At 47.2% G+C, this 27,525-nt stretch overlaps 1 protein-coding gene across 2 annotated transcripts; it reads right to left on the bottom strand.

Moving 5' to 3' along the window:
* Positions 1-352: 352 nt before the first annotated feature.
* Positions 353-26,700, bottom strand: EXOG (exo/endonuclease G; the record flags this gene model as incomplete). Of its 2 annotated transcripts, XM_080715252.1 has the most annotated exons (6): positions 353-811; positions 13,070-13,184; positions 15,907-15,983; positions 18,458-18,597; positions 24,215-24,364; positions 26,508-26,700. In XM_080715252.1, 6 exons carry the CDS (start codon positions 26,662-26,664, stop codon positions 353-355), a joined length of 1,098 nt encoding a protein of 365 aa, XP_080571378.1. The 2 variants fall into 2 exon arrangements, with proteins under 2 accessions (XP_080571378.1, XP_080571377.1); XM_080715251.1 differs by lacking the exon at positions 24,215-24,364 and having other exon boundaries at positions 26,508-26,664.
* Between the last annotated feature and the right edge of the window lie 825 nt (positions 26,701-27,525).

Here is a 27,525-nt window from a genome sequence, read left to right as displayed (position 1 = left end):
AGAGGGCCTACAACACTGGGCTCCGAGAGAGCGAGGCAGATGACCGAAGACAGATGTGACCCGGAGGCTTAGAAACAAGCCGGGCCTTCCTGCACACGCCTCACCCGGGACACAGGGTGACGCTTCTGTTAACCTGGCACGAGAGCGGCTCTCCACCTGCAGGCGACGGCTTCTTTGACCAATAGGTCACAGGCAGAAAACGCTAACCAAAAAATCAAAACAACAACAAAAATGCAGATCTCTCATCCTCTGGCGGGACTTTCAGTTGTAAGTTTAGGATTCCATTTCTTTAAAGCCACTGAAGAGGGCTCGCCAGCGTCGCTCCCGACACCTGCGCACACCAACACAAGGCCTAGGATGGCTTCGTCTGGCCTCCCGACTGCTCCTTCACTTTCAGTTCTTCCAGCTTCTTTTCATAGCAACGCATGAAGTAATCGTCCGGCTCGACCCCTGCGGCCTTCAGATTTTCCATGACCTTTTCCAGTCTGAGCACCGAGCGGGCGCCCTCGATCTTTCTCGTGCTCAGATACAGGGTGAACGCCTGGAAATCCAGGAGCTTGCAGGTGTCCACGGAGCAGATATTCCTGACGTCACTGGTTCTGTCCAAACGAGGGAAGAACACCAGTCCCGACAGCCTCTCCAGGTCCTGGAGGCTCACTTGGAATTCGGTGAGCTGCGGCTGGAAGCCGATGGCCTCATTGGGCACCACGAAGGCCCCCAGCGCCAGCGGCTCTGCAGAGTCGGGGCTTCTGCGAGCCAGGATCACCTTATACAGGTGCGAGGGGACTGCCACGTTGTCCTCCCCAATCACCTAAAGACAGACAGCCACATTAGTGACACGCATTTGTGCTAAGAGCTCCCGAGTCTTTCCTTGAAAACCTTACGAGGTGCAAGTCTAAAAACACCGGCTTATCATCTGCCTCAGCCCAGCCCACTGGAGTCTAACTCAAGTACCAAAGGTAATAAATGAAAAAAGGATCTGCAGAGAAGACAAGCATCTAACAGGTCAGTGACGTTATCCCAGAGAGCAGGGGCCATGGTCTCTGCTACATTGGTAGGACAAAGGGTTGCCATGAATGAGTCCTGGGTTTGCTTATTTGTGCTACTGGGGACTGGACCCCATTTTGAAACAGGGTCTCACTAAGTCACAGCACCCTGGCCTTGAGTCTGCAATCCTGTCTCCGCCTCCCAAGTACTGGGCTTAGGGGTGCGCCGCCGCACCTGGCCAAGTCCTGGTTTTTTATGCACAACAAAAGCGTCATTTTCTCTTCATCTCATAATCAGAGCTTCTCCAAAAAGTCAAAGGTCAAAACTGCGATCCTGGGTGCTCCCAGGAATACAGGCATAGCCTCGGTTGATCAAACTCAGATCCCTTCACGGAAGCAGCCAGACCCGGCGCCAACACGCCAGCTCCACGGTCACCTGGACTGCGGCTTGGTCTCAGGTTAAGTAAAGGGAACCGCGTTCGAGTTGTGACTCATGGGCTGTGAAACGCAGCCCCTCTGGATGCGCTGTCAGATCGCACAGCTGGTGAGGCCTCGCGCGGCCAGGAAGCCAAAGCCACGGTCAGGCTGAGGAAGAACCAGGGGCCTGGCAAGCGGCTGGGTTAATGCACGTTATTATGAGACCACTGCAAGCTTCATTCCAGGAGGCTCAAGGCCATATGTATCGTCTAAAAGAGAAAAGCTGGACATCCGTTTTCTTAAATGGTCCCCAATATATAAACCAACTACAGTGTGCTGGTGGCGTGCCCGTCCCCCCAGGCCCCTCCTGGGTCAGAACGGGTTTTCTTTCCTGATCAGAGGCTACTCCAGCTATAGGATTCCCTAAAACAGGGCAGAGACAAGAGAGCTACAAAGGAGGACTCTTTTTGCTTTTCCCAAACGCCCGCCTACACGCACACAACCTGGGGACTCCAGGGCCATCGGCGTCTGTCCCATGTGGAGGTCCCTCTGTGACAACCAACCTCAGAGATGAGGAGGAGACCCCCCGCAGGAATGGATTCTATAACCGCTATCTTTTTTTTTTTTTTTTTTTTTTTTTGCGGGTCTGGGGATGGAACCCAGGGGCATTTGACCTCCGAGCTGCACCCCCTGCCCAATGTTTTTATTCTTTATCTTGAAACCGGGTCTCACTGAGTTGCGGAGGGCTTCACGAAGTAGCTGAGGCTGTCCGCGAACCGTGATCCTCTGGTCTCAGCCTCCCGAATGTTGGGATGACAAGCATGCGCCACCACGCCCGGCTTATAACCGCTGTCTTTGAACTTACCGAAAGTGGTTGGCCAGGGCGAGGTTTATGAAACTACACAATCTACAGACACAAACTCCTCACCCCACTCCTAGGTGCTTTATGGGGCTGGGAACCTGAGCATACTCACCAGAGCAAAAAAAAAAAAAAAAAAAAAAAAAAAAAAAAAAAAAACCACACTCAAGCCTGGCGTGGTGGTGCACACTTGTAATCCCAGTGCTTGGGAGGCTGAGACAGGATTGTGCAGGTTTGCACCCAGCCTCAGCTACTTATGCTCTCAGCAATGTAGTAAGACCCTGTTTCTAATAAAATATTAAAAAATAGGTCTGGGAGTGTAGCCCAGAGATAGAAAGCCCCTGGATTCCATCCCCAGCACAATAAGTAAATAAATAAATGTAGGTGTGGTGGTGCACGCTTTTAATCCCAACATCTGGGAGGCTGAGACAGGAGGGTCACAGTTCGCAGACAGCCTCAGCTACTTAGTGAGGTCCTTTGCAACTCAGTGAGACCCTGTTTCAAAATAAAGAATAAAAAATAGGACTGGGGATATACCTGGGAGGTAGAATGCCCCTGGGATCCATCCCCAGTATCGCAAATAAATAAATAAATACTCAAGATCAACCCTATGGAGGGAAGCCCACAACCAGCCACAGATCTCCAGGAGATGCTAGTTCAACACTGCATCCCAGAAGCCCTGAGCCTGGAGCTGCTGAAAACGGAACGGAATGGGCCTTCAAGTCAGTCGGCCGACCTCCTCTTGAGCACATCTAGAGGGGAGCCAATACTTTCCCCGCAGGCGCCACATGGCTACCAGCCAACACAGAGCACGGACGTCGGCTCAGCACCAAGGGCCTCCAGAAGTCCAGGGTGAGGACTGAGGGCGGCTACTGAGCTCAGCTCACAGAGGCAAGAAGGTGTGCCAGGAGCCGGCTGGGTCTCCCACGGTTCAACAAGTTCTTGGTGCCTCCTGGTGGCCAGTCCCCAGAACTGCAGCACAGTTCCCAGCCCAATGTCGGGGGCCCTTGGCATCACCCCCTGGTTATTCCTCCTGCTGGACGCCTCGTCTACAGACAGGAGGCCGTGTAAGAAATCATTTTTGTAGTGAATATCGTTCAAATGATAGGATTCAGACTGAAAAACTTACAAAGAGGTTTCAGAGGGAGACTGGGGAAGCCCAGGACAGAGCAAGGGTAGGCTAGTGAAGGGCCGACGAGGGTTTCCAGAGAAGTCAGTCGGGGCACAATGACGCTCAAACACAGGACCTGCAGGGCTCCATGCGAGCTGAGTCTTCAGCATCAGTGAGTCAGCAATAGGCCTTTTCATCTAAGACTATGTGGAAGAATGCGCTACAAAGAAGACCTGCTGCTGTTACATGACCCCAGGGCACCCAGCTCCTGTCAAGACTAAGGAACACTGGAAGTCGACCGAAAGCGGCTAAAACATAGGATACACCGAGGAGCCGCAAGCCGGCACCCAGGCGCGACCCGGAGTTTTCTTACATGCCGGCCTGAGCTTGCGTCTTTCTCTCAAAACACAAAAGAAACGATTTACTACCTCCATCGCCACAGCCCCAGCCTCCACCCCGGAGGAGGAGGGCAAGGAACCGTGCCCGGGTGAAGGCCGCCGTTCTTAACATCACACGGGCGGTCCCGGGGCCTTAAGTGAATCGCTGAGCAGCATCTTGAGGAAAAAATATGTTCCTGCTAGACTCAGATGGAGATTTTGGGTGACATTCCCCTAGTGGGACAAAAAAAGAAATTCCAAAAATAAAACTGCTAGGACCTATCAAGAGATCAAGCCCTAAGAAGTCACGCCAGTCAAGTCAAAAGAAACAAGCCATGGGGGCATGGGGGTGTTCGTGGTACTGGGGATGGAACCCAGGGGCATTCTACCTCCCAGGTACACCTCCAGACCCATTTCATTTTTTATTTGGAAACAGGGTCTCCCTTCACAGAAGAACCACAAGCTCGCACTCACTTGTGACCCCCAGTTGCTGAGGCTGGCTTCAAACCTGTGATCCTCCTGCTTCAGCCTCCCAGGTAGTAAGATTGCAAGCATGTACCATCACGCCCGGCTCATGGTAGTTTAATAAATAGGAAATCCACACCTGAGAGAAGGAGCTAGAAAATAGAGGGAGTTCAAGGTGGGGTAGAACCAACAGGAACATGGTTGCCCCTGTATCTGCAGAGTCTCAGCAGACACTCCCGAGCCAGCTCAGCCCCGCGGGCAGTGTTCCCGAGCCAGCTCAGCCCCGCGGGCAGTGCTCCCGAACCAACTCAGCCCTGCGGGCAGTGCTCCCGAGCCAGCTCAGCCCCGCGGGCAGTGCTCCCACGCTGGGGCTCCTGCTCCGGGCAGGGGTGGGGGCCGGCTTAGTCACTGCCAAACAAGGCCCCCTTCCCACACTGTCCACTGTCCTTCAAGAACTGGGTGAGATTAGGAGATAACCACTAGAGTAACTAGCTTTTCAACTAAGACAAGTAGGGACCCGAACAGATGTTGTCCCTAAATATAAACAGGAGGCTTCAAAGTTGCTACCTTCTCCTACCACGGAAGGCCTGGGGGTCCCAGGGGCCTGCTTTCACTCCCCCGCACTAGTAGTAGCGGTATAGACCTGGGAAGTTCTGCTAAGGATGGACTGTTCGTGTTTCTGACTGTACACCACCGCAAGTAGTGAGTACTGCGGCTTCCGCTTGCCGGGTCATTACTGCGCCCCGCAGAACCTTCAGGTAGGTTTCACTTCTCCGGGATCCATCAGAGGAAGCACCCGGGGACCTCAGCTATAATAAAGGGGCTGATCCTGATCGGAGCTGTCGGATGACTCACTGCAGATAAAATCAGCGCTGCCCTTCTCCCTTTAGGCTCCCAGTCACTCCGGGTCCACGATGCTGAGATCCTCGCCAGCGTATTCCAACGGACATTTCTGCCTGGCTGGAAGGGATCCTCCTCTTGGCCCATTTTCTGTTCTTATTTTTGCATGCTAGCAAATATTACTTGCAACCGCTCTCCGTCTCTTATTACCTGCTGGCCTTAAGTGTTCGTATATAAAAAGCACAGCAATCCCTTTACCAGCGGCTGTCGGAAGCCTCGAAGAACAATACCGAGTGATTGGCAAGTGTCATAAAAGCCACGCAGACCCAGGTTCGGACCTCCTCTGCCAATTACTAGCTATGTGACGAGGACTTGGCCTCCTCCAAGAGCCAATTTCCGTGCCCATAAAAGAGGACAGACTCTGCCACTCTCGTCAGGGCCGCAGCGAGGGCCGGATGGGACGGCATCTATAAAGCTGCTCGCATTCTGCCCAGTGGACACAGGCCCTAGCAAACGCCAGGTGCTTCACTCTTCAAAGTATAAACACATATGGCTTATTGCCAGGGTAAAAACTAAATAAAAATCCCATTTTCATCGGATACATTCTCCTAAAGTGAGATTCCGGGTACAGCTGTAAACAAGCAGTACCTATTAACCAAGAGAGAAAATAAAACTCTCTCCAAGCATTCTGAATTGCTGGGCTGGCGATTGCGAGGCCCTCCCCCGGAGACAGGAATTCACGATCTGAATTGCTTGTTCCTTGAGAGGAACACGCCGATCTCCAGGGCTGTGCAGCACTGGGTCGCATTTGCTATGCAACCATCACCAAAGGACAGCCTTTCCGTCACGTTAGTTTTATTATGAATTACTGACTTTGAAGGCCCTGCTTGCTACAAAAGAGCCTGAACTTTTTGGCTGGGCCCTGGAGATTACTACCACGTCCCCTTTTTGCCTCCTGAACATGAATGCCCTGACTGCTTGCCAGCACACACCTACCTCTCCTGTCTCTTCCCCTCGCCTAGCCTTCCCTCCCCGTGTGTGGGCCTAATCAAATCCCTTCCGAGTTTATATGTATGTGTGCACACATATAAAAATTGGGGCCCAGCCAGGCATGGTGGCGCACGCTTGTAATCCCAGCACTGGGGAGGCTGAGACCAGAGGATCGTGGTTCGCAGACAGCCTCAGCTACTTAGTGAGGCCCTCTGCAACTCAGTGAGACCCTGTTTCAAAATAAAGAATAAAGCCGGGCGTGGTAGCGCACGCTTGTAATCCCCGCGCTTGGGAGGCGGAGACAGGAGGATCGCGCATGTTCAAAGCCAGCCTCAGCTACTTAGTGAGGCTCTCAGCAACTTTGTGAGACCCTGTTTCCAAATAAAATATAAAATAGGTCTGGGAGTATAGCCTGGAGGTAGAAGGCCCCTGGGATACACTCCCAATACCACCAAAAAACAAAAAACAAAAACAAAACAAAGAATAAAAAATAGCGCAGGGGGTTTAGCACGGAGGTCGAATGCCCCTGGGTTCCAGCCTCAGACCCGTAAAAAAATAAAATAAAATAAAATAAAATAAAATAAAATAAAAATTGGGGCCCAACTAAATTCTTAAAATAGCAAGAATTTCATGACAATTTTCCCAACTGAATTACTAACAGACAATATTTTGTTCCCATGCTAACAGAAACACTAAAGACTTTTAGGTTTGAAATTCTACTTGAAATCAAGTTTGATCAAAAAAAAAATGCCAAATCTAACAAAAGGTATATCACGATAGAGAAATAGGTTAGTAGAAAACATAAGTCCAGTAAAGTAGAAGTCCCTCCGGTAATGCTTTTGGAAAGATGAAATACTAAGTGTCCCTCCAGGGCACGGACCCCTGTCCACACCCAGCCTCACACGCATGTGCACGGGGTCCAGTCATCTGCCTTCGTAGTGACCAGGAATATACACCCTTCTCAAAAACCCAGGAACACAGAGTTAGGGAAGGAGGACCTGCCTGACCGTGAGCCACCCAGGCAAGACAGCTCCTGGACTCTGCTCTTTGGGGCTCTTTCCGCCCACTATAAAAGGCTAAAAATAACCGTGGTGACGCACACGGCGAGCCGGTGGCAGAGGGAGCACTCAGGGACCAACGTGCGGCCAAATCTTGGTTTCCAAATATCAACCCCACCGCTAGAGACCAAGGCTTCTTGGAGAAATGGCAGGGGCCAGAGTTGGCATTACAGGCTTACTATGCCATGAAGTAAGAAATACTTTTTTTGTTGTTGTTGTTGGTCTGGGAATGAAACCCAGGGGCATTCAACCTCCAAGCTACACCCCCTGCCCTGTTTTTTATTCTTTATTGTGAAACCAGGTCTCACTGAGTTGCAGAGGGCCTCACTAAGTAGCTGAGGCCGGCCACGAACCGTGATCCTCCAGTCTCAGCCTCCTGAATGCTGGGATGACAAGCGTGCGCCACCACCGTGCCCGGCTTAAGAAATACTTTTTATTAAAAATAATAATAATAATGAGGCAGAACGTCACAGGAGACACCTTGAAGGGGCTCCCACTGTCTACGTGTGAAAACACTGAGCACCGACGTGAATGCTCACAGCACAGGGGGTCACGCTCACGGAGTGAGACTTGGGACCCATGCATCACACTGGTTACAAGCTAGAAAGGAAAGCTCCCATGGCGGAGCATCTGCCAGGAAAGGGAGAGGAAACAGCAGCAGAAAACCAGCTGGCAGCAAGTATCGTAGTAACAACTAATTCAGGCAAGAGAATCGTCGACAGCAACTAAATCATCATCAGGTGGGAGTCTGAAGAGGGAGAGCGCCCAGAGGTCTCAAGGCATTCCCACAGACTACTTATTTATTTATTTATTTATTTATTTATTTATTTATTTATTTATTTATTTATTTTTGGTGGTACTGGGGTTCCTGGAAACCCTTCTATCTCCGGGCTACACTCCCAGACCTATTTTATATTTTTATTTGGAAACAGGGTCTCTTAAGCCAGCGTGGCTGGCTTCGAACCTGTGCGATCCTCCTGCCTCCGTCTCCCAAGCGCGGGGATGACAAGCGTGCCCACCACGTCCGGCCTACTTACTCATTTCAAAGGGGAAACCAAGAAGTAAACGGCAGGCGCCACCTTCTCCAATTAATGGAAGCTGACAGAACAGGACAAACAGAGCTCCTGTGCAATGCGAGAAAATCATTTCTATCATATGTGGCCCAAAACATAACCAGCCCTGAGGGAGCACTGGACAAGCCCAGACTGAAGGACACAGTACAAGACCACCGGCCTGCAGTCTTCAGAAATGTTCAGCCGGGCGTGGCGGAGCACACCTGTAATCCCAGTTCTTGGAATGTTGAGACGGGATGAGTGAGGCCAGCCTTAGCTACTTTGTGAGGCCTGTTTCAAAAATAAAAATAAAAAATAGGGCTGGGAGTGTAGGTCAGAGGTAGAATGCCCCTGGGTTCAAGATATTGCAACCAGCTCTAAAATGGTTCAGAAAACAATAAATAAAGAATAAAAATAGGAGCCAGGCGTGATGGTGCATGCTTACAAACCCAGCATTCAGGAGGCTAAGACCAGAGGATCGCAGTTCGTGGACAGCCTCAGCTACTTAGTGAGGCCGTCCGCAATTTTGTGAGACCCTGTTTCAAAATAAAGAATTAAAAAATAGAGCAGGGGGTGTAGCTCGGAGGTTGAATGCCCCTGGGTTCCATCCCCAGTACTACAAAAAAAAAAAAAAGGCAACCTGAGCCTTCCTCCCACGTCTTCCTTTCTAGCCCCCACGACAATCCTTTCCCATTCTGATTTTCTACACGGTATTCTGTTTACTGTGAATCTCCTCCACTGTGACCCGAGCGTCATGGGGGCACGCTCTGCCTGCCTCTGGCTCTATCAGACGCACCCAGAACACTGCCAGGACCCAGCAGACGCTTACTGAAGTCCGTGGACCGGCTGGCGCGGCGGCGAGGACCTGGAGGCCCCTCTGCTCCCAGGGCTGCAGGGGCAGGGTCACATGGGCCCGGGAGTTCAAGACCAGCCGGAGCATGATGACAAGGTGGAACCTTAATTATCTGAATTAGAAAGAAAAGCATATTATATGTGTTTCAATAGCAATGATACTACGGGGCCAACTTTACCTACTGCTTCTCTTTCCTTTGTTCTGTTGTTGGTTGGTATCTCTCCAGAGGCAAAGACATGACGATACAGAATTACAGCTACTTCTCTGCAGGTCTAAATGTACCACTTGCACACACATAATACTCTAAGGGCTGGTTTTATATTATCAATAGACCCAGAATTTTATTTTTATTTTTATTTTTATTGCAGGTCTGGGGATGGAACCCAGGAGCATTCAACCTCCGAGCTACACCCCTGCCCTATTTTTTTTATTCTTTATTTTGAAACAGGGTCTCACTGAGTTGCGGAGGGCCTCACTAAGTAGCTGAGGCTGGCTGTGAACCGCGATCCTCCGGTCTCAGCCTCCCGAATGCTGGGATCACAAGCGGGCGCCACCACACCCGGCCCCATCTGATTTTTTAAAGAGAACCTAAAATCTGGATTTATATGAGATCTCCAAATTATTAAACATTACCAATGAATTCAAAAGCAACATTCTTTGTGAGCCAAATAAAATACCTCTGTGGGCTGGGCATCATAGGAAAACTCAGTCTACAACCTCTGCCACAGGCACACCGAGACCAATGAGAGTCAGCAAACACAAGAGTAAAGATGATAAACCTTGACAAAATGTGGCCGACTGAGGTTAAGATTTAAGCAAATGATGTAAAGTTTACCAACAGAAGGAATAAAACTAAATATGCGACTGGCAGAGGCTGAAGCAGTGTATAAAAGTGAACTACATAAATGTCATATACTAGCCGGGCGTGGTGGTGCACGCCTGTAATTCCCGCGCTTGGGAGGCGGAGACAGGAGGATCGCGCAGGTTCGAGGCCAGCCTCAGCTACTTAATGAGGCTCTCAGCAACTTAGTGAGACCCTGTTTCCAAATAAATTATAAAATAGGGCTGGGGGTGTAGCCCAGAGGTAGAACGCCCCTGGGTTTCATCCCCAGTACAAAAAAAAAAAGTCATATACTTCATAGATGAAGCAAGTACTAATAAATGATAAATCAAGCCGGGCGTGGCGGCGCACACTTGTAATCCCAATACTCGGGAGGCTGAGACAGGAGGATCGCGGGGCTCAGTCAGCCTCAGCTACTTAGAGGCCCTTTCCGACTCAGTGAGACCCTGTTTCAAAAATAAAGAAGGGCCGGGCGTGTTGGCGCACGCTTGTCATCCCCGCGCTTGGGAGGCGGAGACAGAAGGATCGCGCAGGTTCGAAGCCAGCTGCTCTGGCTTAAGAGACCCTGTTTCCAAATAAAAAAATATAAAAATAGGTCTGGGAGTGTAGCCCAGAGGTAGAAGGGCTTCCAGGAACCCCAGTACCACCAAAATAAATAAATAAATAAATAAATAAATAAATAAGACTAGAAAATAAGGCTGGGGGGGGGGTAGCTCAGAGGTACAATTCCCCTGAGTTCAATCCCCAGTACTGCAAAATTTAAAAATAAAAAAAGTTGACTCAAAGAAATTAAGAGTGAGAGAGAAAGATGACTGCCAGGTTGCAAATTACAGGAAAGGGAAGAAAGGAATCCAGAACGCAGTGGCCAGCACGCCAGCCACACTCCTGAGCGCCTCCCTCCCTCTGCCAGATACTTGAAGATCTGGCGAATGGAGGACCAGCCAGGGTGAGCACAGAGGGGTCCTACAGACCAACGGAGACATGGGAAACCAGGGAAACGGGCCCAGGGGTCCAGAACCTGAAAGAAAAGAAAGACCCGAGACCAGTAAGGATTCGAAATAAAAACAAGGAGATTAGATCTCAAAGGACACGCTTCAGGAAGTCGGTCTTGACCGACCTCCCGCCTGATCAGTAAGACACCCAGCACGGTGTGGAGAGCTGACAGGGCTCTTCTGACCTCTCAAGGCTACTTGAACACGCTCCAACACCATTCACTGATGAACGATGTAAGAGAACCAAGTTACGTCTACTTAGCCGCCGGCTTTAAATATTCCAGTGCAATAAGAATTCTAAAGCAGGAAAAAAAAAAAAAAAATATATATATATATATATATATATATATATGTTTAAAGACTGAATTATAAACATAGAACTTGCAAGGACAGCACAAAAGATTCCTTCCTGCACGCATACTCACCAATTTTTAATACTTTGCTTGATTCACTTTATTTCCCCCACCCTTTTCCCTAAGCTTTTAGCAGGTATGGGCATGGTGGCACATTCTCGTCATCGCTTGTAACCCCCGTACTTGGGAGGCAGAGACAGGAGGATCCGGGTTCACCGTCAGCCTCAGCTACTTAGGGAGGCCCTCTGCAATTTAGTGAGACCCTGTTTCAAAATAAAGAATGAAAAAAACAGTGCGGGTTCGGGGCAGGGGGGTATAGCTCAGAGGTAGAATATGGCCCTAGGTCCCATCCCCAGTACCACAAAAAAAAAGAAATAAAAGTGTGGATTCTTATTTAATTCAAAAGGTTTATAATCCACTTATTTTGATATTCAGAGTCCTGGATCTGATACGTGGGAGCTGTTTCAAGCTGCTTTCTCTGTCCTTCCGACAGGTTCCCAGCGTTTACGCTGCGCCTCCTTTCTTTGGGACGCAAGATGTTCCATTTCGTGCGCTCCCTGCACCACCTGCCCCGATCGGCCTTTTCTCTCAAGTGTTTGTTCTCTCAGGAGTAGATGATATTTTAGAAACCAAGACGGGGTCTCAAGATACGCTCATTGCTAATAGCATATCACTCCTTCTGGACCCTTTCCACAGAAAGAACTAGACGGTATATATTTTTATAAATCATATTTTAAAACTTATACCCCATGTAAGAAAAACTGTATATTTCCCACTGGAGCATTTGATCAATACATGGTTATGTAAATCCACAGAAAACATCAACATAAAAAACTGTAATAAGCCGGGCGTGGTGGCGCACGCTTGTAATCCCCGCGCTTGGGAGGCGGAGACAGGAGGATCGCACAGGTTCGAAGCCAGCCTCGGCTACTTAGTGAGGCTCTCAGCAACCTAGTGAGACCCTGTTTCCAAATAAAGTATAAAATAGAGCTGGGAGTATAGCCCGGAGGTAGAAAAGACCTGGGTTCCACACCCAGTACCACCAAAAAAAAAAAATATATATATATATATATCCTTTTGCGTCCTTCACCCTGGTAGAAATTACAAGCAACCTGCTCTTATGCTGGACTTTTCCTTCTTCTTCACCCAACGAAGTTGTTCCTGGCCACTCTTTTCTATACGTCTCTGTTCTTCCTCACGCCAACTACCTGCGCTCAGCCGGTGTTTGCTCTCCTGGGGACTGCCCGTGCTGTCATCCCTCGCCCACGTTGCCCCATCCATGCCCCCTTTGTCATCTGCCTTTCTACATAATGCCACCGGGATACTTTTTGAAAAACCCCAGCCCCAGGACTTGGCGGCTGAGACAAGAGGATCGCAGGTTCAAAACCAGCCTCAGCAATTTAGCAAGACGCTCAGCAACCTAGCCAGACCCTGCTTCAAAACAAAAATAAAAAAAGGGCCACAAGTGGTGGCACGGGCCTGCAGTCCTAGGGCTTGGGAGGCCAGCACAGGAGGATCACGGGCCCGAGGTCCAGCTCAGCGCATCCTCTCTTGAGCCTCCAAGACTCACAGGAGTTGTCGGTCCTTTTGTGACAGATTCCACTTATATTTTAACCTCTCCTGAGCATACTGCACTGTATGTGGTTGACTGACATGTCTGTCCCCTTTCCCGAACTCCGAGCTCCTTGAAGCTTGCTTTTTATCCATTACTACGTTACATTAGAGGTGATCACCGTCACCTCTACGCCTAAAACCCCAGTAGATGCTCAGTAAATACTGTTGAGTAAATGGAATTAAAAAGGCGAACACAGAGGGAGATTGTAATTTGATATCAACAGCTTAGCCCTGACGGCAACAGGTGACGGCGAGTCCCACCTGGTAACTAACTGCCTTCTTTCCATCGCTTCTAGTGTGAGGTAAGGTCAAAGGTCCAGATACCACCCAGATATCTTCAAACCTCTCTGTCAGCTCCCGACAGTACATTTCGATTCTGAAAAACAAGCCAAAAAACGTATGATGTTTTTACAGACATACACGTGGGGAAAGCAGCAGGCCACATCAGGGCCAATGGGACACTGCATTTGAGAAGTTAACTTAGATGAGAAAATGACCCAAAACATTGTAAGTACGTAAGCCATGATCTTCCCAAAGTTTGATGGCAAAAAAAAAAAAAAGAACTTGAAAATCACACGCACAACACAATTACGTACATTTTTCCCTGCGTACACTTAGCATATATTTTAGAATTGAAATTTTATTAACTTAAAACACTCGCTTGTGCTTACCTAGCATGCGTGAGGTCTCTGGTTTAATCCTCAGAATGACAAAAAAAAAATTTTAAGTCCGTGTTATAGTTTTATTTTCTTTTCTTTTTGGCACTAGAGATTGAACGCAGGGGCATTCTATCTCTGAGCTACAACTGTCAGTCCTATTTTTTCCTTTGAAACAGGGTCTCAGTAAGCTGCTGAGGCTGTCCTCAAACATGTTATCCTCCTGTCTCAGCCTTCCAAGTAATGAGATTATAGGCATGTACCCGGCTTATGGCACATTTTTCAAATACACATTTGGCCATTCCTACTGCAAGACAAATGGGTTGATCTTAACAGTTTGTATATAATGCAATACTGTATGTATTCCTCAGGAAAAAATTCAAGGGCTAAAATAATTGAATAAATATTTTAGTGACTTGAGCAGATGTGGATTTGAAACTGAATATCTTCATAACAATTACATAAATCCACTCTATATTTCAAAATACAACATAGCAGTCTCAAAACAACCTTTACAGCACTCAGACTTATCATTTAAAACTCCCTTCTAGCCTGGTGTGGCGGTGCACACCTGTAAGCTCAGTACTTAAGAAGCTGAGACAGGAGAATCGCAGGCTTAAGGTCGGCCTCAGCAATATAGATGGCGGAGGGGGCTGTAACTCAGAGGTAGAATGCCACTGGGCAAATCCCCAATCTCCTCCCCCCCAAAATTTTATTCTAATTTACCAGATAAAAATGATAAGTGGTCTTAATTATAGGCACACCTAGATGTAAGTGGTATTTTTTTTTTTTTTTTTTGGTACTGGGGGGTTGAACCCAGGGGCATTTTACCTCTGAGCTAAACCTACAGCCCCTTTTATATTTTTTATTTCTTTATACTTTTTTTTTTTTTTTTTTTGCGATACTGGGGATGGAACCCAAGAGCATTCTACCTCCAAGTTATACCCCCAGCCCTATTTTTTTTTTTTTCTTTATTTGGAAACAGGGTCTCACTGAGTTGCAAAGGGCCTAAGCAGCCAAAGGCTGTTCTCAAACCGTGATCCTCCTATCTCAGCCTCCCAAATGCTGGGATTACAAATGTGAGCCACCACGCCTGGCTTATTTTTTATTTTTGAAAGAGAGTCTTGTTAAGTTGCTGAGTCTCGTATCAAACCTGCAACCCTCCTTTATCAGCCTAAGCAAGTGGTCTTCATATAGACTTTTTATAGTACAGTTGGCGGAGATCTCTAAATGAGATAAAACAATACTCATCAGCCTTCCTCAGTTCCTTATCTAAAAATGTACAATTAAAAAATTTTACAGTATTAGCCGGGCATGATGGCACACGTTTGTAATCCCAGCATTCGGGAGGCTGAGACAGGAGGACTGCGGTTTGAGGACAGCCTCAGCTACTTACTGAGGCCCTTTGCAATTCAGTGAGACCTGTTTCAAAATAAAGAATAATAAAAAAAAAAAAGTTGGGCTGGGGGTGTAGCTCGAATGTAAAATGCCCCTGGGTTCCATCCCCAGACCCACAAAAAAAAAAAAAAAAAAAATTTTACTTACAAGCTAATGTTTTCTTCTCAAAAATTTATCTCTTGGGAGAAGAAAGCATTAACAGCTCTCAGGTCTGCAATCAGCAAATCAGAAAATCCAAAACAAAAGGAAACTCTATAAGACAAACATCTCAGATTTTCAGTAAGTAATTTATAAAAAAAAAAGGAAGAGGCACACACTTGTCATCCCCGCGCTTGGGAGGCGGAGACAGGAGGATCGCGCAGGTTCGAAGCCAGCCGCGCGCGCTGGCTTAGGAGACCCTGTTTCCAAAATGAAAATGTAAAAAATAGGTCTGGGAGTGTAGCTCGGAGGTAGAAGGGCTTCCAGGAACTCCAGCACCACCAAAAAAGAAAGAAAGAAAGAAAGAAAGAAAGAAAGAAAGAAAGAAAGAAAGAAAGAAAGGCCCACAGATTAAAAGTGGCTGAAAAGCTGGGCGTGGTGGCGCACACTTGTAATCCTAGGAGGATCGCGCAGGTTCGAAGCCAGCCTCAGCTACTTAGTGAGGCTCTCAGCAACTTAGTGAGACCCTGTTTCCAAATAAAATAGAAAATAGGTCTGGGAGTGTAGCCCAGGGATAGAAAGCCCCTGGGTTCCACCCCCAGTACTACAAAAAAAAAAAAAAAAAAAAAAAAAAAGTGGCTGAAAAGATATATCAACCAAAACTACATGTAGATTTGTTTGAATCCTAATTAAACCAACAAATTTTTTTTTAAAAAATCAAAGGGAGATATGAATGCTGTGAAACTGGTAATAAGAAATTACCGTCCATTTTCTAGGCGCAACAACAGTCGCACGGTCGCACTGCAACCTTGGCAGGGTTAGCTTCTGAAAGAGCGATCACATCACAACATTCCCCTGCCGTGTCCCGCACCTTCCACACGGAGTTCTAAAACTCTCACCTCTGACCTGTTCCAGTATCCAGAATTATTATCAAAATCCTGAGGCACAATATTAGAGAGGTAAAATGTTTCCGCCATGGCCTTCTGTGAAACGAAATAAAAATGGTAACATAAAATGAAATGCCGTCCTTTTGAAGACGCTTTACAAGACAGACATAGGAAACCAGTTCTTACTCATACGCTAGCTCTGAGTCCTTTTTTATATATATGAAAGCCACAAGGATTCTACGACCGAAAGCTCTATAATTATTCAAAAGAAAGACTATAACAAAGTAAATAGTTTGGTATGTTTAGCTTTGCGTATCGTTTATAAAATCCAAACTCATAATAGCGTAAATTCTAAGAATGAAACGTTTCCAATATGTAGCTTAAGAGAAGGATTCTGCCTTGAAGCCTCTGGCAAAGAATTTCTAAACCAAGGTTCCAGGAGTCGCAGTTCGGAAGCCCAGCACAGATGGGAAGTGGGGTGAGAAATCCCTTGTTCTCTGGGTTTGTGGCCACGGCCGGTTCATTTACTTCCCCGACTCAAACACAGCCTCCCTCAAAGTTGTTTATTTTCATTGCTTACTGCACCCATTATCATCTCTTCAAGCAACGGCTTTCAACCTTGCATGCACATTTCAACACCTTGGGGAACTTAAAAAAACCCAGCAGGTCCAGGTGGCACATGCCTGGAATTCCGGCAACTCAGGGAGGCTGAGTCCCAAGAATAACAAGTTCAAGGCCAGCTGCTGCAACTTAGCGAGACCCTGTGTCAAAATAAAAACTGAAAAAGGACTTGGGATGTAGCTCAGTGGTAGAGAACCCCTGGGTACAATTCCCAGGAGCTCCCCCCACCTCAGAGTTGATGCCAGGGTTCCATCTCCAAGAGTTCTGATTTAGAAAAGTCTGGGCATAGGCTGGGGGTGGTGGCGCACACTTGTAATCCCAGTTCTTGGGAGGCTGAGACAGGAGGATCACAGGTTCTTGGATAGCCTCAGCAACTTAAGTGAGGCCCTCCAGAACTTAGTGAGATCTTGTTTCAAAATAAAGAATAGCCGGGCGTGGTGTGGTGGCGCACGCTTATAATCCCCACACTTGGGGGGCGCAGACAGGAGGATCGCGCAGGTTCGAAGCCAGCCGCACGGGCTTAGGAGACCCTGTTTCCAAATAAAAATATAAAATCGGTCTGGGAGTGTAGCCCGGAGGTAGAAGGGCTTCTAGGAACCCCAGTACCACGAAAGAAAGAAAGAAAGAAAGAAAGAAAGAAAGAAAGAAAGAAAGAAAGAAAGAAAGAAAGAAAGAAAAGTAGGGCTCGGGGTATAGCTCAGAGGTAGATGCCCCTGGGTTCAAACCCTAGTACCGCAGAATTAGAAAACATATCTGAGCATAGGAAGTTTTTAAATCTTCTCCAGGTAACTGGAATAAACACCCAAGGCTGCTAACTACTATCTTGATAATCATCAGCAGTTCATATATAAATGCCAATGTTATGAAAGATACTATTTCCTTTTTTTGTGGTACTGGGGTTCCTGGAAACCCTTCTTCCTCCGAGCTACACTCCTAGACCTATTTTCATACTTTTTAAATTTGGAAACAGGGTCTCTTAAGCCAGCGCGGCTGGCTTCGAACCTGCGCGATCCTCCTGTCTCCGCCCCTCAAGCGCGGGGATTACAAGTGTGCGCCACCATGCCCGGCTTATTTCCTTTTTTTATGACAACAGAATTTATAGTTGTTCGTGCTGGGCGTGCAAAAAAAGAGTGGGTTAGGGGCTGGAAGTGGGTTCAGGGTAGAGCACTTGCCTAGCATGTATGAAGCCTTGGATTTGATCCTCAGAAATAACAACAACAAAAAAAGAAAAGAGAAGAAAAGAAGACAGAAAGAAAGCAAAAAAAGTAACGTTAGCTCCCAGTGACTTTTTAGTTCTCTTTTACATAGCATTTAATTTTCCTTATTCAGCCTGTTTAAAAATATCTCAGGATCTGATCAAAGAGGGAGACTGGAGAGCTGAGACACAGGAGGATCACAGATTCGTGACCAGCCTCAGCAACTTACTGAAATCCTGCTTTAAAATTTAAAAAAAAAAAAAAAAAAAGCCAGGCGTGGTGGCGCACGCTTGTAATCCCAGCCTTTGGGAGGCTGAGACAGGAGGATCGCGGTTTGCGGACAGCCTCAGCTGCTTAGTGAGGTCCTCCGCAACTTAGTGAGACCCTGTCTCAAAATAAAGAATAAAAAATTGGGCAGGGGGTGTAGCTCATAGGTCAAATGCCTCTGGGTTCTATCCCCAGACCCGCAAAAATAAATAAATAAAAATAAAAATAAAAATAAAAAAATAAAACAGGGCTGGAGGTACAGCTCAGAGATAGAATATTCCCTGGTTCAATCCCCAACCCCCCACCCCAGACACACACACAAAGACAGAGTGAGAAAAAAGTAAAGTCAAGAAGAAAATAAGGAACAGAGAATAGAAATTCTTAACTTTTAAGATCTGGCTCCTTGATCTTTAATCTCAAATCCCACTGTACACATAGCATCCACCCCATATTCCTAAGTCCTCCCCTCCCCCATACTATGCCTACACTAGAAAACTTGTTATCTCCTGCTGGGGCCATGTGTCCCCGGGACCAGCCGCTTCCCAGGTAGTCCTCGTTGGCAGCACTGAAGGCTGGGGGCACGCTGGGATCAGGCTTGAATCTGCAATGCTTCCTGTCTGCATCACCTGAGAAAGACACAAAACAGGTGAGTTACCAGCGGCCAAAACCCCCCAGAGCTCTCTACACAGGCGAGCAGGTGGCTGCGGGCTGGTATCTCCCCGAGCAGCTAGTGTTAGAGACACGCACGCCTCAAGTTCCTGGGATAGTTCAGATACCTCCTCTGGATTTAGAAAGGCCTGGTCTAGGAAGGAATGCTCTTCCTACAGTGACTCTATCTCATGGCTTTCGTTTCTAGCCTTTCCAGTTAAAGGGAGACTCCCCTAAAGATTAAGTAAAACATCGGTCAATCAAATGGGAAAGATGTACAGAAGCTTGGTTACTAAATAAACCATCTTCTTAAACCCTGTATTGTGTTTGGTACAGTTATATTTTCCCAACTTTGTACTGAAATAATAGATAAATATAGAAACAAAACAATTTGTTCTGGGCAGGCACAGATTAGAGGGCGAGGGTGGCTGTGATATCTTCCTTACTGTTACTTACTGCCTCTTAAGCCACGACGAAACAGTGGGTTAAGTTAGGGGCGCCTTCCCGAATCCCTACAATAGAGTATCTGAGTACTTACTACATGCAAGAAATTTCACATTTTTCTTTTTTCTCTTTTGATACTTTCAGAATAGTTTGCCACAGAGGACATCAGCAAATCCCAATACATTTCCCAATCATCATCAGGTTGGAACTTGAACCACAGAAACCCGTGAGGACAAACGGGATGCGCTCCGCCTGCTGTTCACACCGTGTAAAATGTGGATTAAAGAAGCCGCCTATTCCGGCGCCGCTTCGCTGAGCCAAGATGATGGTAAATGGTCAGATCCCAACACTCACAGTAAAGCTCCTAAAACCTAGCTTGTGACAATCACTTGATAAGGAAAAAGTAGCAGGTAGTAGGGGAGATTCATCAGAAGTAAACTTCCCAGGGCCATTCACTTTGGTTCCCCTCTTGGAAGACCAGTCGTCTGGAGCCATTTCCAAAGCCTCATAACGAGAGGCCCTCCTTGAGAAGGAGGCAAACTGACTGCATCTGGTGCCAGCAGCATCACCAGTGGTGGACCATATTAAACCAAGCTCGGGGCGTCTAAACAATGGTCATGGCTGGGCTACAAGTATCGCTGGTGGCCTCAGCTTCTCTGACACAAGCTTCTCGGTTCCCATTTTGATGCCTCTCTGCCAGGACCAAGACGCCTTTCCATGAAGTCCCCAACAGCATGCAGCCAGGCTGGTTCTAAGTCACTCGTCCCCACGGGTAGCCATTTGGGGCTCCAGGTTATGTGGGAGGCTCTCCTATGAGGCAGCCCGTCTCCGGGAGCCCTGGGTCTTTCTGTCAACTCTTTCCCTCAAAGGATGTGCACACAAGAGCACATCTGCCATGCGCCCTACCTCTCTGGGCTCTGGCTTCACCCCACATTTGGCCAGGCAATTCGCTACTTCCCTGTTGGCTCTTGTTATTTTCAACAGGAGTCTAATAACTCAGCATTAGTGTAAAGAACTTAATCTGCCAATACTAAAAACAAAAGTCAAGTAAACCCAGGAATACTGCTTCCTATTTTTTATTTTTTTGGTGGTACTAGGGATTGAGCCCAGGGGCATTCTACCTCTTATCTATACCCCCAACCCTATTTCATTTTTGTTTTGAAACAGAGTCTCACTAGGTTGATGAGAGTCTCACTACCTACTGAGGCTGTCCTCGAACCAACCTGCGATCCTCCTGTCTCAGCCTCCCAAGTATTGAGATTACAAGTGTGCACCACCATGCTCGGATCTATTTTTTTTATTTATTTTTGTATTTATTTATTTATTTATTTTGCGGTACTGGAGATTGAACCCAGGAGCATTCTATCTTCAAACTACACCTCTAGCCCTATTTTTTAAATCGTTTATCTTGAAACAGGGTCTCACTGAGTTGCAGAGGGCCTCACTAAGTAGCTGAGGCTGGCTGTGAACCGTTGTTTCAGCCTCCCAAATGCTGGGATTACAAGCGTGCGCCAACACGCCTGGCTTTCAGCTCTATATTTAAATAATATTAACTGGCTCTACTTTACCACTTCAAAACTATACAACTCATGAGACTTTCAATATAAAATGAATTGCTTTTCTTTTATGCCTCTGAAAATAACTTAAGAGCAGAAAAAATTTAGTAAAGTTGAATTTTTTTCTAGCTCGGCAACAGTTTTGCTTTAAAAAAATTCACTAAACTTGAGATGAAATCAAATGAGTTTCTCTTGCCAGGCTTGGTATAATTCCATGCCTGTAATTCCAGTACTTGGAAGACTGAGACAAGAGGATCACAGGTTTGTAGACAGCCTCAGCAAGCAGTGAAACTCTCAGCAACCCAGCAAGACCCTGTTTCGAAATAAAAAAAAATCAATGGGCAAATTAACTGAATAGACACTTCACAAAAGAAGAGATACAAAGGGCCAATAGATACATGAAAAGATGTTCTTCATCATTGGCCATCAGGGAGATGCAAATCAAAACTACACTGAGATTCCATCTAACCCCAGTCAGAGTGGCAAGCATAAAGAAATCAAATAACAACAAATGCTGGCGAGGATGTGGGGAAAGAGGAACTCTTTTACACTGTTGGTGGGAATGCAAACTAGTTCAACCACTATGGAGATCTGTGTGGAGATTCCTGAGAAAGTTGGGAATAGATCCACCATATGATCCAGCTCTACCACTCCTGGGTATCTTTCCAAAGGGGTTGAAATCAGAGAAATACAGCAACATATGCATACCTATGTTCATAGCAGCACAATTTGTAATAGCCAAAATATGGAACCAACCCAGATCACCATCAACAGATGAATGGATAGCAAAACTGTGGGAAATACACATAATGGAATTCTATTCAGCCATAAAAAAGAACAAAATTATATCATTTGCAAGAAGATGGAAAGCCCTGGAGAACATTATGTTAAGTGAGATCAGCCAAGCACAGAAGGAGAAGGTACATATGTTTCCTCTAATATGCCCAAACTAGGAAACACAGAGGATACCAGTGGGACTCCAGATAATGGAGGGGAAATACCAGCAAAGTTTGAATGGAAAGAGAGGAGAGGAGGAAGGCTTATCTTGATTAATGAGGGTCTACACCTGAACATGTGTAATATTATGAATATGACATGGTTAACCTGGACAACCATTGGTGGGAGGGGGGAAGGGAAAACAGGGGCAGGGGGGAGAGGGCACCAAATAGTTTAAATGTATACCATTTATGTTCAATAAAAAATTTGTTTAAAAATAAATAAATAAATAAATAAATAAAACAGAGCAGGGGGTATAGCCAGAGGTAGAATGCCCCTGGGTTCAAACCTCAGTACCACAATAAAATTAAATAAATTTTAAAAATTAAATAAAATAGGCTGAAGATGTAGCTCAGAGATAGAATTCCCATGAGTTCAATCCTCAATACTACCCAAAACAAAAACAAACATAATAAAAATGTTCTGTTGTTATAATCTCTCATCACACTCTTTACTCTTTCTTAATTATATTATTTTAACTTGTAATCACTTACTTCAGAAAAACTGTCAATTGTAACTGTACATTCATAACCACATAGGTGGTGCATGTCTATAATCCTAGTGCTGGGAAGGCTGAGATGAGTTTGGCCGACTCAAAGCCAGTACATGGCTGGGGCCTCCAAGGCCGGGATTGGAGCCTGCCGAGGGGTGAGGCCGGTGCCGGGGCCAGCGAGGCCGGGATCAGAGCCTGCCATGAGGCAAGGCCAGTGCTGGGGCCTCCGAGGCCGGGATCGGAGCCTGCCAAGGGGTGAGGCCGGTGTCAGGGCCAGCGAGGCCGGGATCAGAGCCTGTCATGAGGCAAGGCCTGTGCTGAGGTCAGCAAGGTTGGGACTGGTCCCTGCCATGCGGTGAGGCTGGAGCTGGAGCCAGTGAGGCCGGGATCAGAGTCTGCCGGGTGGCCAGGCTGGTGCTGGGGCTTCAAGAATAAGATCGGAACTCGCAATGCGGCATACACAGAGAAATATCACAGAAAATAAAAAAATCAGATGCTTTCCCTAATATGCAAAAATTAGAAGGGCCCTGTGGAGGAGCAATTAAGGTAACCAATCAGAGGGGATGGGATGGGGGAAGATGGAATCTCTTTGAAGCACATGATATAGGTAAATAAATATGTCAATGTTAAACACTAAATCAAGCATGGGATTGAGGGAGAGGGAGGGAGTGGGATGGGGATGGAATAAAAGCTAATTGGATGATGTGTACTTGGATATCCTCACAAGTCTTGTATTCCATTGTGATGTTTGACTACAATGCACCAATAAAAATATATTTTTCAAAAAAGCCAGCACATGGCAACTTAGTTAAGACCATGTTTCAAATTTTTCATAAATTTTAAAAGTGTAGCCGGGCGTGGTGGTGCACGCTTGTAATCCCAGCATTCGGGAGGCCGAGACCTGGAAGATCACGGTTCTCGGACAGCCTCAGCTACTTAGTGAGGCCCTCTGCAACTCAGTGAGACCCGGGTTCAAAATACAGAATAAAAAATAGGGCAGGGGGTATAGCTCGGAGGTCAAATGCCCCTGGGTTTCATCCCCAGACCCACAAAAAAAAAAAAAAATTAAAAGTGGTAAATGCCCCAGAGTTCCATCCCCAGTATCACAGTGTCAAAGGGATACAGACCAGCTACCCTGCTCTGTCCTCAAGACTTGGCAAAGCACTGGGTATATAGCAGACACCTGAAAAATACTTGTTGAGGTAGAAAGATGAATGACACTCAACACAGCAATGCCTGCAACAGGGCGTCCCAACCCAAACGTCAAGATACGGATGCTCAAGCCAGATAAAGTAGTGCGCGCTTATAGTCCCAGTACTTGGGAGGCTGAGACAAGAGGATCCCGGTTCGAGGACAGCCTCAGCTACTTAGCGAGGCCCTTTGCAACTCAGTGACATCCTGTTTCAAAAACCTAAAAAGACAGCCAGGCGTGGTGGCGCACGCTGGTAATCCCTGTGCTTGGGAGGTGCAGACAGGAGGATCGCGTAGGTTCGAAGCCAGCCGCGCTGGCTTAAGAGACCCTGTTTCCAAAAAAAAAAAAAAAAAGTATAAAATAGGTCTTGGAGTGTAGCCCAGAGGTAGAAGGGTTTCTAGGAACCCCAGTACCACCAAAAAACTAAAAAGACTAAAAAAAAAAAAAATAGGGCTGGGGGTATAGCTCAGAAGTACAACACCCCTGGGCTTTATCCCCAGTTCGACACACACCAAAAAAATAAAAATAAAAAATAGGGCTGGGGGTACACCTCAGAGAAAGAATGCCCCTGGGTTCATTCCTAGTACCGAAAAAAAAGCCGGGTGTGGTGGTGCACGCTTGTAATCCCCGCGCTTGGGAGGCGGAGACAGGAGGATCGCGGAGGTTCGAAGCCAGCCGTGCTGGTGTAAGAGACCCTGTTTCAAAAATATAAAAATAGGTCTGAGAGTGTAGCCCGGAGGAAGAAGGGCTTCCAGGAACCCCAGTACCACCAAAAAAAAAAAAAAAAAAAAAAAAAAAAAAAATATATATATATATATATATATATATATCATATTATCAAAATAATCCTCTTTGTTTTAATTTGGAAACATCTGTCACTGACACCTTTACTTCCATTTTTTCCAACCACTTACCCATGATCTTGCTTTTGGATATATGTTCAAGCACCCACCGAGGCACGCGCTTTGCCTGATCGTAAGACAAGGCGTGATTGGTGTAGCACCTAGTCTCCGTTCCACTTAAAGGGAATCCAAATTGTCCCAAGACAGCTTTTTCTGCAGATTCTAAAAATGCAAACACAAATAGTTAGTGACTCTTATGAAGAACAAAAGAAGATAGAGAGAAGGATGAGATTTACAAAGAACTGCTCAAAAATCTAATCACCCAGGAGATCTCAGTTTTGAAATTATTTATGGGGTCAAAGAAAAAGAGGCAGCTTGGCGAAGTAGTCGTCTTGCCTTTAATCATTTGCATAGTTGTATCAAGATAAACTCCAACTATTGCATTAGCTTTTCAATGAGGACTTGGCTAAGAGTGTAACTCAGAGGCAGAGAAAGTACCCCTGATGCCCTGGCTTCAATCCATTGCACCAAAAATACATAGATAAATTAGAACCTGATTTTTTATTTTTTTATTTTTTGGTGGAACCCAGAGGCTTTCTATCTCCGAGCTATACTCCCAGACCTATTTTATATTTTATTTGGAAACAGGGTCTCACTAAGTTGCCGAGAGCCTCACTAAGTAGCTGAGGCTGGCTTCGAACCTGTGCGATCCTCCTGTGTCAGCCTCCCAAGCGCGGGGATTACAAGCGTGCGCCACCACGCCCGGCTGAACCTGATCTTATTAGTCTTTCCTATCAAATTTCCAAATCTATCAGCCCCATTTAAATAAAAAAACCTGTAAACTGGGTGTGGTGGTGCATGTTTGTAATCCCAATACTTTGGGCTAGACAGAAGGATTGCAGGTTCACAGCCTCAGCTACTCAGCTAGGCCCTCTGCAACTTAGTGAGACACTGTTTCAAAATAAAAACTAAAAAAAAAAATAGGGCTGAGGGTGTAGCTCAGAGACACAAAGCCCCTGGGTTCAATCACCAATATAGGAAAGAAGAAAAAAATACCTGTACAACCTATACATGCAGAGCAGCATTCAAAGGAATACCGCAGGCCATGACTGGCTGTGAGTCATCCACACTGACTGAGAAAGAGCTGTCTACTTATTAAGAGCAAGTGTGGGGGAGAGGAACTGTTTCATTCATTATCCCTCAATGTTCTGGTTCTGAAGGACTGAGGTGTGTGATGTATCTTCACAGTAAAAACTAGCACTCAGCCGGGATTCAGTTTCAAAATCCTTTTCCCATTAGCACCACAGTAGTGCTCTTGCACAATGCCAGGTCTCAGAAGGAGCAAGCTGAGCCAGGCATGGCGGCACATGCCTGTAACCCCAGTACTTGGGAGACAGGAGGACAGCAGGTCCAAAGACTGGCTTAGCAACTTGGCAAGACCCTGTATCAAAACAAAAATAAAAAGAAAGGGTTGGGATATAGTTTGGAGGTACAATGACCCTGGGTTCAATTTCCAGTTCCATAGAAACTAAAAATATACGGTTTTTGAGCCGGGTGTGGTGGCGCAGGCTTGTAATCCCGGCATTTGGGGGGCTGAGACAGGAGGATCGCCTTTCGAGGACAGCCTCAGCTATTTAGTGAGGCCCTTGGCAATCCAGTGAGACCTTGTTTCAAAATAAAGAATAAAGAATAGGGCTGGAGGTGTAGCTCGGAGGTGAAATGCCCCGGGGTTCCATCCCCAGTACCGCAAAAAGAAAAAAAGGTTTTTAAAAGGAGCATGTTAGGAGCTGAGAAGGACCCTGGTGACACGGCCCTTCCCTAGCACGGCAAAGACCCGGGTGGAGACACGAGCACGCTTTCTTTTTTTCTAAAGACAAGGCACTCCTGGTAACTTGACGATTTGCATGTCCTGTTACTCTTCTTAGGGCCAGTGGGTGTTCTTTGGAATCGTATGGAAATAAGGGCAGTTGACAAATCTGCTAAAAATGTGACTTCGTCTATTTCTCCATCCACTTTTTTTTTTTTTTTTTTTTGGTACTAAGGCTCAACTCCAGAGGCGTTCTACCTCCGCGCTACACTCCCAGCCCTTTTTATTTTTTATTCCGAAACAGGAAACAGGCTCTCGCTACGTTGCTAAGGCTGGCCTCGAACCCGCGATCCTCCTTGTCTCAGCCTCCCAAAGACTGGGATGCCGGACATCCGTACTCCTGGGATGCCAATTCTGGACCAGGCACTGTGCCGGCCCTGCCATCCTCCCAACTCTCCAGGAGCCCGCGATCTAGTTGGAGGACGGACACAGACAGACAGACAGACAGACAGACACACACACACACACACACACACACACACACACCCGCGGACTTACCGTCCGGATCCCTCGCCGCCGCCCCCGCCTCCTGGCTCCGGAGGAACTGCAGGGCCGCCAGCCCGGCTCCCGCGGCGCCTGCCACCGCCCCGGCCACGAAGCCACTCAGAAATCGCCGGGAGCCTCGGAGGCGGGAAGCCAAATTCTTGGCAGCCATCTCCGCCCCGGGAGCGCGCTTTTGACAGCGCGCATGCGCACACCGCGCCCGCAGCCTGCCCGCCAATCGCGCCCGCGGGGCTGGGCGCGCATGCGCAGCCCGGAATCGCCGGTACCGGAGACCCGAAGAGACGGGCGCTTTAAGGCGGCCCCGGTCGCAGCCGAGGGCCTCGCGCGCCCCCTGGTGGCGAGCCTGGAGGAACAGGCGCTCCCCGTCCACCCCAGGTCCCCAGGCCCAGTAGCGGGTGACTATGACCTCCTGAGGTCTTTGTCCCCCTGAACCCAGGGCCCCGCGCATTCAGGGCAAGCGCTCTGCCACTGAGTCTTGTGGTCCTAATGGTGTGCCTATAAAGTCTTGGGAAGGAAATGCCTTTCGTCTCAACTTTATTAGAAGGGAGTAAACACTTTCACAAGGTCGGCTGAGGTCCCCAGAGCAGAGATTCGGCCGCAGGTCTGATTCCAAAACCTATGCCATGCCCAGCGTGGTGGTCCACGCAGGGAGTCCCAGGAGTTGGGAGGCTGAGACAGGAGGGTGGAGGTTGGAGATAAGCCTCAGCAACTTGGTGAGACCTTCTTTCAAAATAAAAAATAAAATAGGACTGGGAGTATAGTTTGGAGGTAGAACGCCCCTGGGTTCAAGCCCCAGTACAAAAAAAACAAAACACCTGTGCGCCTTAATGGAAGTCTTTAGGAAAACCTGGCTTCAGAGTCACATTGTATACAAAGTCATACTGTATACAGAGTCACACTGTATACAAATGATAACTTCTAAAAACTGCTTTGTGCGAGCTGCGGGTACCTGTTCTTGGGAGGCTGAGACAGGATGAACCCAGGTTTGAAGCCAGCTTCAGCAACTTAGGGA

This window comes from Muscardinus avellanarius, assembly GCF_963383645.1.
Source record: "Muscardinus avellanarius genome assembly, chromosome: 18".
Taxonomy (NCBI): domain Eukaryota; kingdom Metazoa; phylum Chordata; class Mammalia; order Rodentia; family Gliridae; genus Muscardinus; species Muscardinus avellanarius.
The sequence above is the reverse complement of the archived record's forward strand: the minus strand, read 5'-3'. Positions and strand labels throughout refer to the sequence as shown.